At 39.1% G+C, this 14,043-nt stretch overlaps 1 protein-coding gene across 1 annotated transcript; it reads left to right on the forward strand.

Annotated features, from left to right (window-relative positions):
* Positions 1-2,256: 2,256 nt before the first annotated feature.
* HSPB1 (heat shock protein family B (small) member 1) lies at positions 2,257-11,886 on the forward strand. Its single transcript, XM_018571094.1, has 3 exons — positions 2,257-2,712; positions 9,907-9,970; positions 11,615-11,886. The coding sequence occupies exons 1-3, from the start codon at positions 2,313-2,315 to the stop codon at positions 11,802-11,804; spliced, it is 654 nt and encodes a 217-aa protein (XP_018426596.1). The 5' UTR covers positions 2,257-2,312; the 3' UTR covers positions 11,805-11,886.
* The last annotated feature ends 2,157 nt before the right edge of the window (positions 11,887-14,043 follow it).

The following is a 14,043-nucleotide window of genomic DNA, read 5'->3' on the forward strand; positions in this document are numbered from 1 at the left end:
CAGTGATGTGACTTTCGCAAGCTCCCTGGCTGGTGCTAACATCTTCCTTCGTTTGTTTCCAGGTTTGCCATCATGCCAGGCTGGCCTGGGATGATGTAACTCCAGGGCGTGCATGTGTGAGTTAATTAATCCTGACACCAGCAGATGCCAGGATTGTACACTGAGCTGCCCTGTACATTCCAAAAAAGTTTGCAAACAGGAAGGTAAGACACTTTTATTGCAGAAAAGACATAGCGTGAATCTTCTGCAATAAAAACCTTCCTGCCTGCAAATGTATTATCTCACCCAAAGTTATGCTTTAAGACATTTTTACTGCATTGCACGCGCCTCAATGTGACTATGTTGACAATAGGCATGCCGTCTGGTGTGATTGTGTGATGCAATAAAATGTGAATTCATTTGAAGAACTTTGGTGACATCATATGTCTATTTATGTTGCACACCATGTTAGTTATTGGTCATTTCAGTATTGTGTGCAATGGGAATACATTCATCAACTCATGGGTGGTATTTTGCATGCAAATATAGTAAGTACAAATATGTGTATTTAAATATAACTCTGCTAAGCACTTTTTGCACTAAACCAATCAAATATCACCAATGCAATTCCAACAATAGGACAATCGTTTCTGTAAAGAGAAACATGCTGCTCATAGAATCCCTATGTCTCTAAATGTCACACATGTAAAGACTAATTTTAACTTTGTGACCATGTTTCATGTTACACCCACGTTAGGGTGTAACATAAAACATGGTGAGATCACAACCCCCCTTCTCCCCCCACCCCACATACCTGAAATGTGGAGTTCTTCTCTCCACAGGCTGTTGCTGTTGTTTGAATTCGGAGCAGCTGTGCGTGGCTCCGCCCACACAAATGCATCATCCATTCATAGATCCTTTGACAGACCACTGCAGCAGAGGAATTTGTAGTTATCAATGGAATACAAGTGTGGTGACGTCAGAAGTCAGGGCATTGCACTGATCACAGTTGCAATGCTTTACTGACTCCTATGCAAAAAAAAAATTATTGCACATTTTTTGTTTTATGAAGAAGTGTGCATTAATTGCTTTTTCAAAGGTGGAATTGCCCTTTAAATCAAATAGGAGCTATGTATAATCACTGCTCGCCATAATGTCAATGAAGAAGATGGACACTGGCTTATCATGGTTGCCAGTGACTCCCAATGACTAAAGAAGATCAGGCACAGATTAAAAAAATATTCTACATATCCTGTTTAAGAGATCAGCTGATCTGTATATTAGCAGCCCTCCCACTTTAAAGGAGAACTATGACATGAGTGATTTCCACTCACCTCATAGTTCTAAGCCGACCTGTGACAATGAGACTGTCACAGGTCGGCTCAGTAGATCGGGGGGTGAGAGAACACATACCGGGTTCCCTCACCTCTCGATCCTGTCACGGCTCTCTGCCGTGACAGGGGGAGGGGCTGGATTCCCCTCTCCCCGCTCCGATCTGCCAGCGCTGACTGGCGGAACGGACGGGGGAGGGGGCGGGTACAGCTGGCTCTGCCTCTAGATAGGCAGAGCCAGCTGTCACTCACGCAGCTGGGCGGATCCCGTCATCTAAGTCGGGATCCGCTCCAGGTGCGGCGTCTCAGTATACCGTGAGCTGCAGCTCGCGGTATACTGAGCTTAGGGTAACGGGAGGACGCTAGTTTGTGTCCTCCCGTTACCCCAAGGAGAACTATGGGGAAAAACACTGACCCCATAGTTCTCCTTTAAGAATCTGAGATACCGCCTGTAACAAAATGTATCTACAAATTTACAAAGCCAATCATTTACAAACTATAGAAATGTATTTGTTTAGTTTGGAGTTCTGTTTAAAAAACATAGTCCTCTAATATGATAGAACACAAAGAAGGCAATCAAATTCTAACTGTTTCCATAAGTGTAAAGGTATAATGATACAATAATGCAGAAATAAAGGCAGTAACTGTTATTACAGATTTTGTATTAATACAGTGCATCACTGCTGTAGATATATAAAAATAAGAAGTGTTCTGCTAATATGCCTTTTTAAAGTGTCTATGTCATTTCCAATTAAAGAAACATTTCTTATCAGCTTGATAGTACATAAATATTCATAAATGACTTGTCAGTGCATTGTTATGCCTGAGGAACGAGAACCTTCCATCACAACTACTTGTGTAATCTCCAGTAATAGCACACACTTTCCAGTTGCTAAAAATAAATGTCAGGCTCTCCATAAAACAGCTGCACCTTCCAACTGCCAATGACAGACTGAAGCCTGGACAGAGCAAGGACAGCTTGTCTAACAAACCCACAGAACCATGTCTTCAGAACGAAGAATTCCCTTCACTTTCCTCCGCACCCCCAGCTGGGATCCATTCCGTGACTGGTGCCAAGGTAACAGCCGACTGTTTGACCAGTCTTTTGGTATGCCAAGAATTCCTGAAGATTGGTACCAGTGGCCTAGCACCAGTTGGCCAGGCTATGTCCGTCTTTTTCCAAATCAGCCAGTGGATGTCGTTCCTCCTACTACCCCAGCTGTAGCCGCTCCTGCAGGGGAAACTGTTCCTGATTTTAACAGGGCATTAAGTCGGCAACTTAGCAGTGGAATCTCAGAGATCCGACAAACATCCGACTGCTGGAAAGTCAGCTTAGACGTCAACCACTTTTCTCCTGAGGAACTGGTTGTCAAAACTAGAGATGGTATAGTGGAAATCACAGGTAAGTTGATTACGGTTATTAACAAATTTGTTATTTTTTATTAAGTAAGCTATAGTATACTAAGTACCAAAAGGTTAGTTATGGTAAAAAAAATGTAATATATTCTGATCACTGTTATTTACTGTACTTCTAAAAGTTCATAAGTATATTTCTTGTCTAGTTTTTGTGTGTGTTTTTGTAGATGTGCAACCTTGTTGGCCATGGTTATTTTCTACCAAAAATATAGTTTTGCTATAGTAAAATCAAATCCATAGCAAAGACACTAGGATTTGATAAATATGTCCCTCATACTACTTAACCTTGCCAGTCCAATGCAGCTATATTATATATGTATATACTATACTATAATATATATCTGTATATAATATGATGTGGCTGAAAGGCAGATTTCATAGAGTCTGACCACAACAAAAGTTTCAGTAGCAGCTGTATAAATAACTACATAGAGTTACATAATAATGGCGACTTCAGAAAATATTATAAAATAATAGGAAAATATTTTATATGTACTCAATTCACTCTCATGAATCTAAACAAAGACAGTTAATAATAGTAGGAGATATTTTTTTGAAATAGCCATAAATCCTTAAATTCAAGAACTCTGTCTGTGTGGAGGAAACAATGGGATTTTGGTGTTTGAGCGTTTTGCAGAGCGTACGAACGCGCTACAAAACGCCCAGGTGTGAACGGGGCCTTATTCATTGTTCCACACTGAAAGTAACCAGCTAGATTGTAAAGAACCATCTTTATGGCCATGCTACACAGATTTCAGCAATAATCAGTTCAGAAGACCCTCCTATAATATTTTGTTATGATACGTCTTAGCTGCGTAAGTTATTACTTATAGACTTTACATGGTAATTGATTTCAACAAACAATTACAGAGTAGGTTTGATTTGGTAGGGGAGATTCCAAAGCAAAATATTCCAAAGCAAAATATTCCAAAGCAAAAGATTAACTTTCCAAAGCAAATTTTTACCTATGTTAATGAATGAGGTGAAACAAAGTGTTCAAAGAAAATAAAAATGGAATCTTTGATTGCACATGATTGGATGAAGTCAGCACAACTTCACCTCATTCACTAAGCTAGATTAGTGTTCTCTTAAACATAAATTCATGTTACTCATTTATTTTAATAATAGCTTAGTGAATGAGGTGACGTTGTGCTGACGCCAATCATTCAATTATGTACAAGTGAAAATTCTATTTTAGTTCATTTTCTTGCACACCACTGGTTATTCTTTGCATTATGTATTTTTACTTACGTTTACCTCATCCACTAAGATAATTGAAAATTCACTTTAAAAAAGTGAACATGCTCTGCGTTTTATTAAATTAGGGTCAACGTGTAGGTTTTGGTCAAACAGAGCAGATCAGCTGTGGATACTATTTGAAGATTTTTTTTTACCTATTTCCTTTGATTTTCCTTGTCCATGAAAAGATAAGTAGGGCTGCAATTTATAGCTTGGTAAAACATTATAGTCTAGGAACATGAATGCTTGTGGGTGTAGTAACTAAAATAAAATCGCATACAATTTGGATCATGCCCTAATGAATGAATGCTGACATTTCAAGGTGATTTTCTGACATATTTACTGGCAGAAGCAATAGTTAGACAATACACTTTTACTAAACTGTCAACATACACACCAACATGCACAGGATTTTATTTTTAATAAAGTGTAATTTAAGGAAGAGGCACTCAGCTGCCCCCCAGCATGAGAAGACATGAGGATTTAAAAGAAAGAGCAGCAAAGAGAAGGGAAACTACCATGGATTACAGTAAGGCACACATTACAGTATTGGTTTATGTTAAAAAATCTGAGGGTTTAATGTCACTGTAAAGTCCTGATAGGTACTTGTGAGGCTAGAGAACCGACGAGTAGCTAGATACTGTCACATGTAGGGAAGTGCTCTGCTGCTTCTAATCTAGAATTAAACATGTTTTCCTTTGCTTTCTGATTGCTTTACCACATTCAGTTATGCTAATGAATTACCTCTTAGACAGCCAAACTTTAGATTTTAACTATAGGTCCACTTTTTGTGCAACACTTCAGCAGCCGGTCTTGGTCTTACAGATGACAAGCAGATGTCTCCCCCCAGTTGTTCTCAAGGCCACATCTATGGCTATGTCTTAACTAAAATCAAATTGATGTTGAACTCTTTTCCTTACATTAAATAGCACAGACGTGGTATGTAACCAGAGCTTTAACCTTACTGTAAAAGATTTGCTGTTTGCAGTTATAGGTGTCTATTGGTGTTTTGTCAAAAATGTATTAGTTCAGATATTAGTAACAAATATTTTAACAATTATTAAACTGAAGGAAAATCATATTGTCTATGCCCCTTAGTATGTATGCATTTAAATCTAGTAAACAACAAGCTGTGGTCAGTACCGCTTTTTCATTAACTGTTAAATGATTGACAGTGAATTGACTTCATTGATAAGTTGACCAAAGTGTTTTCTTTACTGCTCCAATTGCATAAATGAATGTCCATGTTACAGAGTAGGGATGGGGCTTGGATCTGGGTTGAGCATGGGTTCGAGGTGAACCCAACCTTTTTGCATAAATGGAAAACATTTTACCGCCATAGCAACCAAAAAACAATAATGCACTTCCTGGCCTTTGAACTTTGGTCAGATGGCTTAGAAAAGCCAATAAGGGAGAATATGTCATCCCACACACTGAAAAAGGCTGGGTTCCCAGCAGACATTTTGACAAAGTGCATAGGTGTGATAGAGAAATGACAGAAAGTGCTGCTGGTAAAGGCATAGATAAAGATTAGTGTAGGACTTGTAGGCTCTGGTCTTTTAAAGTAGATGTAAACCTTAGTGAATGTGCTCTAGGAAGCACAATGCAGTGTATCTTGGAGAATTTGAAAGTGGGCAGAAGGAGGGATTTATACATCTTAATGATGCATATGTTTTTTCGCAGGATGTATTTTTTTATTTATTTCTGAACCAATATCTGGTTGTAACAACTGATTGATAGATAGATCTTTACCTGTCAAATTACTAACGTTAGTGACAACATGCTCCCTGACACACATGGCGGCTGACCTAATTAAAATGTCACCTAATGGCACAGTAATTTGCTTTGTGCAGGGCGTTTTTGCATGTTCTATCTAGGAGGAAGAAAAGGGAAATAAAAACTGCAGCCCTAGTGATTTCTGTAATGGATAGCAATGCCTCAGCACATTAAATATTAATACTACTTTTTAGCTGGCTTTTAGTCTACAGTGCACAATGGTGCTGTTCATTTTGAGGGAATGTGTATAATGGGGAGCAGAAAGCTTCTCTTTGTAACAAGTTGCTGTCATTAGCACTATTGGATGTTGGCCTAAAACTGACATTCACCTTTGCTAATCTGTAGAACCACAGCTGTTGACTTCAATTTCCCAGTCATTTTTTATGTCTTGCAAGGGCCCTGAAACACTGCTGTTGCTGCTAAATGTTTACATTACTTTAAATCTAGATTTAGGGAAATATTAGTACCTTGTATTTTTATATAACAGAATTCAGAACAATATAAGGAAAAGTCAGTGTGCTTGAGTTAGAGATGTTCAGATACCAAGTACCGTACTGGGTACAAGTACAAGTGCATGTACAGATACTTTTCTAGCTCCAAGACTAGACTGGAGAAAAATTCAAAAGTTAGGAGGCAGCTGTCATTTTTAAGAAGCTTACGGCGCTCCTGGGATTTGTACATTCCTTAATGTATGATTTTGTTTTTATAAATATATATTAGGGATGCACCGATACCATTTTTTCAAGTACTGATACTTGTCCAAGTACTCACAGATACCAATAACTGATACATTTTTGTTTATAGTCATGTGACAGTTTTTCTAAAACAATACAGACGAATGATTTCAGGACAGTGGTGGAGCACCAGAGCCAGGTCCCAGCTGCAACCGCTGCAACCTGGTAGTTCTGGTAAAAATGCCAAGTATCGGCACTGGTATCTGAACATCTCTAGCTTGACTAACATGATGTTATCTATTAGATGGAAGCAAAGTCTAATAAGCCTCATGTCAAGTATCTAAAACGAAATACTGAGCACTGAGCTCACTATATCAACAAACTGCTTTTTCCCATCAATTTATTTCCCAACCGTTAAAAACTATTTGCTGCAAAAGTTGCTATAGGCAACATAGACACTTTTTATTCCGAATATTTTTGCAACATTGAGCCTAAATTATCCTTGTTCCGTAATTTAGTAATTCACATATCCTGGGGTCTATTTCACATGATCAGTGTTGATACATTGTCTAAATGCTCTTTTTTGATGCAAATGTTCATGGTACAGGCAGTCACTCAGTTGGTCCCAGCTCCGCCTTTATATCAGTCCTATTAGATCTAAGGACACACAACGGATGCCCTAATAGTTTAAAAATGGGATGTCATTGAATTTAATCAAGAAACTGGAGGTCAATCAAGGGTAAAGAAGCACAGGTTTGTGTTTTGGGATAGGGGCTCACAGACACCTTGCACCTTAGTGAACTGGCATGTGATCCCTTGGGCAACTTTTTAGCAGTTCTCTATTATGCTAGGTGAAGCATATATTCATCCAGCAGACAAATAATGTGGTCCACTCTGCTGCATCATCAGCTTTCATTACTGACTTATTTTAAATTGACACTATAGGTTGATTTAATAAAGGTAAATGGGCTATTCACTACTCAAGTGAATTCTTAGTGAATGTGCTGAAAATGTATTTTGCAAAGAATACCCAACCATGTGCGAGGAAAAAAAACAGTAATTTTTGCTTGTACGTGATTGTATGATGGAAGTCAGTAGAACTTCACCTCACTCACTAAGAAAGGGGAAACATTTCCTTACTAAGTGAACAGCCTATTTGCCTTTAGTGCATCAACCCACATAGTTGTAATGCAAATCACCAGTGGGTGTTGAGGCTAAATGCAAACAGCAAATGTGCAGAACAGGTCAGGGCCAGCGACTATAACATTTGCCATATCATAAATGTTGTTACTGTTAAATATACCTGAATTTCCCACTGGCAAATCTAGATTTCTGGCATTTTGATAGCAAATTAATATTGATCCGTTGAAAGCAGAAGCAGTGCATGTTTTTGGAGTGAAAAATACTACAGGATCCTAGTGGCGATTAATTGTTTTTCACTTTAAAAACATGTCCCAAGACATTTAATGGACATATACATTATCAAACCACATCCCATACCTCATTTATAAACTAGTCAAGTGATACAGAGAGCCATAATAAACTGGTAGAGACCTTTTTCTAGCACTTGAATCCCACACATATGGTAAGGTATAATGCTACCTAGGAGGCCAATGTAATATTGCTCACACAGGGATTTATGTCTGCTTGTGAAATGTAGGCAGATGCCAATACAAACATTATTCCACTTGGACAAATAAAAGTTGTATATCAGCATAGATCATGTTACTTTTGCTATTCTATATCAAGAACACAGTGTCAAGGGTCACGTCACATTTTACATAATTAGAATGCTTTTGATTGTAATGTTAAGCAAACATATTTTCAAAATATACAAATAAAATCAATACACATTCCATTTGTTAGCTATTACAATTAGTATGGGTTTATTTAATAATTGCATCTGTGTAATAATAAAACTATATGGACAGAAAGGCCTGCTTACCAAGTATGTCGAAACAACCTGCTACTTGATCTATAAGACAGTGGTTTCCAAGGATATATGACAATATTCAAAATGGCAAACCTCACAGTACCTTCAAAGGACAAATTAGAGAGTTTCACTCAAACATGCTTCCATTGGGTAGGGTTAACCCAGACCTCTGATTACCTCACACACACTCCAGAGATCCTGTCATAATGGCTTCAGGATGTAATTCAGGAACAAATTACCATGATCTCCCATTTTGCCCTCCCCCCATACTCTTCTTTTCTTACCCCTTCTAAAGGGTTTTACCTCCTCTAAAACCTAACATTTTCCACTTAATTGTGCTTTTTCTATGTACAAGACCATATCTCTACCCTCTTCCCCATTGCACCCTTTTATACGAATTTGGTTATGTTTTTTGCTGGACGGATCATTAAGTCTTTGTATGTTTTTCACATTAGTGATTTATTGTTATTGATTCTGAATAGTTCTCTTACTTGGTTTTATACAAGTACTCAACATTGGCCCAGGATTTTTGTGGAGGATAAAGAATTAAAAAAACCTCTAGGAACTGAGATGCATTAAAGTGATGTCAGGTGCATAGAATGCAAAAGACTGTCAATTCTAAAATATTGTCAAAATTATTATTTAAACTAATTGATATTAAAACAGGAAGTGGAAAATTGTACCTAAAAACTTTCCTGCCTGAATTGTACTAGAAGTGGACAGCTTGCATCACCTTGAGATTCAACTGTTGTTTTATCACATCTCACATAAGATGAAAACTATGGGGTCTATTCACTAAGCTGCCGTAGGCAGCCGAGTGAATGACCGACCTAAAGCGAAGTGACCCGAACGCTGTTCGGCTATTCACTTCAGGCTGGTACGGCTGATTTCAGCCGTATATCGGCTGAAATCAGCCGTACATCGGGTGGCTTTGCGTGGCTTCCGGTCGGCCGAACATGCTCAGCATGTTCGGCCGACCCGAAGTGCAGAAGGAGTTTGACTCAGCCGATCCAACATCCAACATCCAACATTGCTAGATTTCTATTGGCTATTTCAATTTGCAATAGCCAATAGCAAACTAGCATTGTACCCGGGTACAGCTACGGCTAGATCCTTCGGCTGCTTAGTGAATAGACCCCTATGTATAGTGAAGAGGTTCTATTAAAAATAAAATCTAAGGATTACACATAGCAATAAACCACATTTTTTTTTTACTGCTGGCCATTTTAGTCTAGGAAGTTTTTGTAAAAATAACTGAGATGCCTTATATGATATTTCTATGCAATGCCTTCAAAATAGTCATCACTGACATTTAATACTAAATATTTTCAAGATGTCCCTAGGGCTTGTTCTCCTTACTTAAATAGTGCATTACTAGACCTACTGTGATGAAAACTAGCCTGGCTTACTCTTAAAGCATTTAGTTGACAATGTACACCATTAATATAACTGATGGACATTAATGCCGAGAAGCATGTGAGCTCATTTAAGCAAAGGCTATTATTCACCATATGGAGATACTGATTATTCATGAACTGCTGTAACACTTTTCTTTCAGGAAAACATGAAGAGAAACAAGATGAACATGGATTTATCTCAAGATGCTTTACAAGAAAATATACGTGAGTAGATGTCCATACTAAATGTTTTTGCTACTAAAGAATAAAGCTGCTATAGTGAACAGTCAGAAAAAGTATCACATTGTCATCTTTCTGTTTACTCTAAAATATATTGCACATACACAGATGTCCACTGTTACAGGTTAGCATGCCTTTCAACAAGTTAAATAATGATACATTACATTACAGTAAGCCATGGCAGTTCTAGGCCAGTTCTAACATATTTATTTCCTTCTGGTCATCCAATATTATATGCACATATACTGTATAATATATTGTTATTTCCTGGATGTTACTAGATATCAGTTAACACTTGTTGCCTAGAGAGGCAAGTGTGAGAGAACAGCACATGTTTTTTTAATCCTGAAGAAAGATCATAACTGCAAATAGACTTGAGCTTTTAACTGCTTCAAACCAAGGCACATCAGGCATATATTAGCTGTAAACCATCAAAATAATGTCTATGATTTCATAGACCAAGGGAAGCCAAACCTCAGCCCTCCAGCTGTGGGGAAACTACATTACCATCATGCATCTTGCAATGCCTTATGGAAGTTGTAGTTTTACCACAGCGGGAGGGCCAGAAGTTTGGCTATCCCTGCCATAGACAAAAGCTTGTCCAAGAGGAACTGACTCTGTACCCAAGCTAAGGAACCTGCTGAGGTTTTCTCTGTGTTCTTTTCAATAACAAAGTAAATATAGGGTACACACAGTACAAACCTTGGCCCGTTCCTGATAAACCGGCCGGAATTCGCACAGTGGGTGCTGCTGCCGGCATCACCCAACCAGCTGACTAAAGGGGCAGGTCTGTCTGTTCTATTTTTTTTATTGAGCCCGCAGGTTGAAGGAAAATAATAGGCACGTGTATACCTGACTTAACCCTTTACAGGACTTTTTTTTAATACTTGGTTATATGTCCAGGTCTAAGAGTCAGAATTGTTGTAATATTTCAGTTCAACTGTATTTACCATAGAACTTGAGGGACATATTGTTGATCTATTTCATATATATGAATTATTCTTTACACTTTAAAACATGAGCAGGTAGGAAAACGTGACACATCACATTGCAAATAGTGGCATAGGAAGTCTTGAGTATTATGGAGTGATTATGGAGTGCATTACAAAAGGCAAACAAGAAAAAGGAAAAAAAAGGTATAAGGTGTCTCAAATGTTGAGTAGACTGAAGGTGACACTCCCTGATGAACAAAGATCTTTCAATGTGTAAAGTTTCAATTGTGAAAGGTGTGAATGTCATGTATAAAAAGTTATTTCGTATTGGCATAACATATTAGTCTATTGCTGTCTTTTTTTCCAACTTGACCAAAGTATAGTTTATATAAAATACAGATGGTGTAGTGAACACTTATTCTTCTTACTGACTGCAAAGGCAGACTTTTATCTATTATATGTAGGATATGTTGGGGTGATAAGTGAAGCAGCCATTTGCCTCAATGACACACTGCTGTCTCAAGCCCAAATGTAATTTTCTTTCTGCATTTTGATTCTCAATACTCCATTGTTTCCTCTGTCCACAATGTACTGAGATAGCACTATAGCTAATGTATGGTTACTGTATATGTAAAAAAAAATGTTTTATATTTTCAGTATATCATCCAACAAAACTAATCATAATCTGTTTCTTCAGTCTTCCCTCAGGTGTAAACATTGCTAGTGTGACTTCATCTCTTTCCCCGGATGGTGTTCTGACAGTAGAGGCACCCCTCCCTAAGCCAGCAATCCAGTCTGCAGAGATCACTATTCCAGTAACTTTCCAAAGCAACGCTGAGATTGGCACATCAGATGCTAAGAAACCTGAAGAGGCTGCCAAAAAATAAAGGGACAACACACTTGATTTACTTTACTGTGTTTCAGTCACATATTTTTACACAAGTAATGCAATTTTGAAAAATAAATGTAGGAAAAAAATCCTTTTATGTTTTTCTGTTATTGTTACAAGCACTAATTGATGGAAATGGGATATTCAGTGATAGCCTTGGCTATCAAAAACACCTAAGGGTCTATTCACTAAGCTGCCGTAGGCAGCCGAGTGAATGACCGACCTGAAGTGAAGTGAGCCGAACACTGTTCGTCTATTCACTTCAGGCTGGTACGGCTGATTTCAGCCGTATATCGGCTGTAATCGGCCGTACATCGGCTTGCTTCGCATGGCTTCGGGTTGGCCGAACATGCTCAGCATGTTCGGCCGACCCGAAGTGCAGAAGGAGTTTGACTCAGCCAATCCAACATCTGGATCGGCTGAGCCGAACCTCCGGCCGGATACTTACTGCTGTTCGGCCTATTCTTATAGATGCCGAACAGCAGTGAGCGAATAGCTGAATGCCGCTGAGCGGCATTCGGCTCAGCTGTTCTGCTCGGTCCCTCGGAGGGACCAAGCAGAACAGAAAAATTGTTAAAAAAGTAAAAAAAAAGTAAATAGAAAACGATTGTGCGGAGCTAGCAATGACAGCTAGCTCCGCCCAATAGTTTTCTATTGTCCACCCTCTGCTGATGGACCTGATGGAGAACTGCAGCAGAGGGCGGGTACAATGCTAGTTTACTATTGGCTATTGCAAATTGAAATAGCCAATAGGAATCTAGCAATGCATTCCAATGGGCAGAAAAATATATTTTTTTTCTATTCTGACATGGCTCCGTGTCAGAATAAAAAAAAAAGAAACAGAAGTGTTTCTCTCCTTGGCGGCCGGGAGCAGGAGACTCCCGGAGCGCCAGGGAGAGTTTGCTGTTTGGAGATCAGTGTCCCTGGTTAGCAGGTAACCAGGGACGCTGATCTCTCTGCAAGTGGCCGGAGCCAGCCGCAAGATCACGGCTGGCTCCGCTCAGCTGTCAGAAGCAGGCTGTCGGCTCGGCCAGCTTTGGCTTTCAGCGCGGCTCAGCCGAGGCATATGCGTTCGGCTGGACTGAGCCGCTCGGCCAAGTTCGGGAGCTGTACGGGCTATAGTGAATAGCCCTACAGCAGCCCTTCGGTTCAGTAGCTAGCCGAAGCTAGCCGAAGGATCGGGCTAAGAATCGGCTGAAGCTACGGCTAGATCCTTCAGCAGCTTCATGAATAGACCCCCAGGATTAGTAATGCTTCTCTTAAGGTATATGCACATGAATTATAGGTGAACATATTTTTTATGAATATTCTAAGCTGCAGAAAATTGGGGTTTAGAAGCAGATTATAGATTTTTTTTATTGCAGGTAAGTTTAGCAAAAAAAATAATGAGCATCTTAGTTTTGTATAGAATTCTTCAAGCAAAAAATTATCTAAATGATTGATGTTCTTACCTGTAAATCAGTAATTTGCATGCCTCTTTGTGATGAAAATAAAATGCACAGGACCTATGTGCAAGGGAACAGTCTGGTCCCTTTTGAGGCACATCATAATTCATCTCTATATGTGTATGCCCCTTTGTCAAGGTACCACTTGGCTGCAGTCTATATCCATGAAATACTCAAAGGACATTTACAGTGTATTGTGTCTTGAAGAGCGATTACTAAATTAGAAAACAAAATGTATTAACATGCGACATAAAGGAAACACACAGTCAAAGTTCAATGATCTGGCAAAATTTACCAGCCGACATCTCACATAATCCAACATATGACAACAACAATCAGAATACGAAAAAGGACACAATCCAGTCATAACATATACTAGCCCAGAGCTGGGACAACCCCAATAAAAGGGACACCAATGTTTAATAACCTTCCATGCCCAGAGAGGCGGAAAGCCAGGAGTAAGAAGCTAAATTTAAAGAGCTAGGCAACATTACCCATAAGTAAGGATCTGTGGTTTTAAAGTACTTCCAAAGTCTCCACATGCAAACTGTTTATGACTCGAGATAAAGGAAGAGAAACGTTGTCGAATGTCACAGACGGGGAGCCCGCCGACTGCGATTCGCTAACTGGAGCGGGTTCCTTGTCCGGAGGAGGAGGGGCGGCGCTTACTTTGAGCTGATAAAACACTCTTGTAAACAATTGTCACTGGGTGTAGCGACACAGCCTAAGTTAGCTTACTGAACACACGCACACAGATACAAAACTTACAAACAATCTAGTGCACTCTAAGGG

Source organism: Nanorana parkeri, unplaced genomic scaffold (assembly GCF_000935625.1).
Source record: "Nanorana parkeri isolate BGI_ZX_2015 unplaced genomic scaffold, ASM93562v1 scaffold1673, whole genome shotgun sequence".
Taxonomy (NCBI): domain Eukaryota; kingdom Metazoa; phylum Chordata; class Amphibia; order Anura; family Dicroglossidae; genus Nanorana; species Nanorana parkeri.

Coding starts and splice junctions, on each gene's coding strand:
- HSPB1 (XM_018571094.1), top strand. CDS start 2,313: ATGTCTTCAGAACGAAGAATTCCCTTCACTTTCCTCCGCACCCCCAGC. Junction 2,713..9,906: donor TGGTATAGTGGAAATCACAG/GTAAGTTGATTA, acceptor CTTTTCTTTCAG/GAAAACATGAAGAGAAACAA. Junction 9,971..11,614: donor TGCTTTACAAGAAAATATAC/GTGAGTAGATGT, acceptor CTGTTTCTTCAG/TCTTCCCTCAGGTGTAAACA.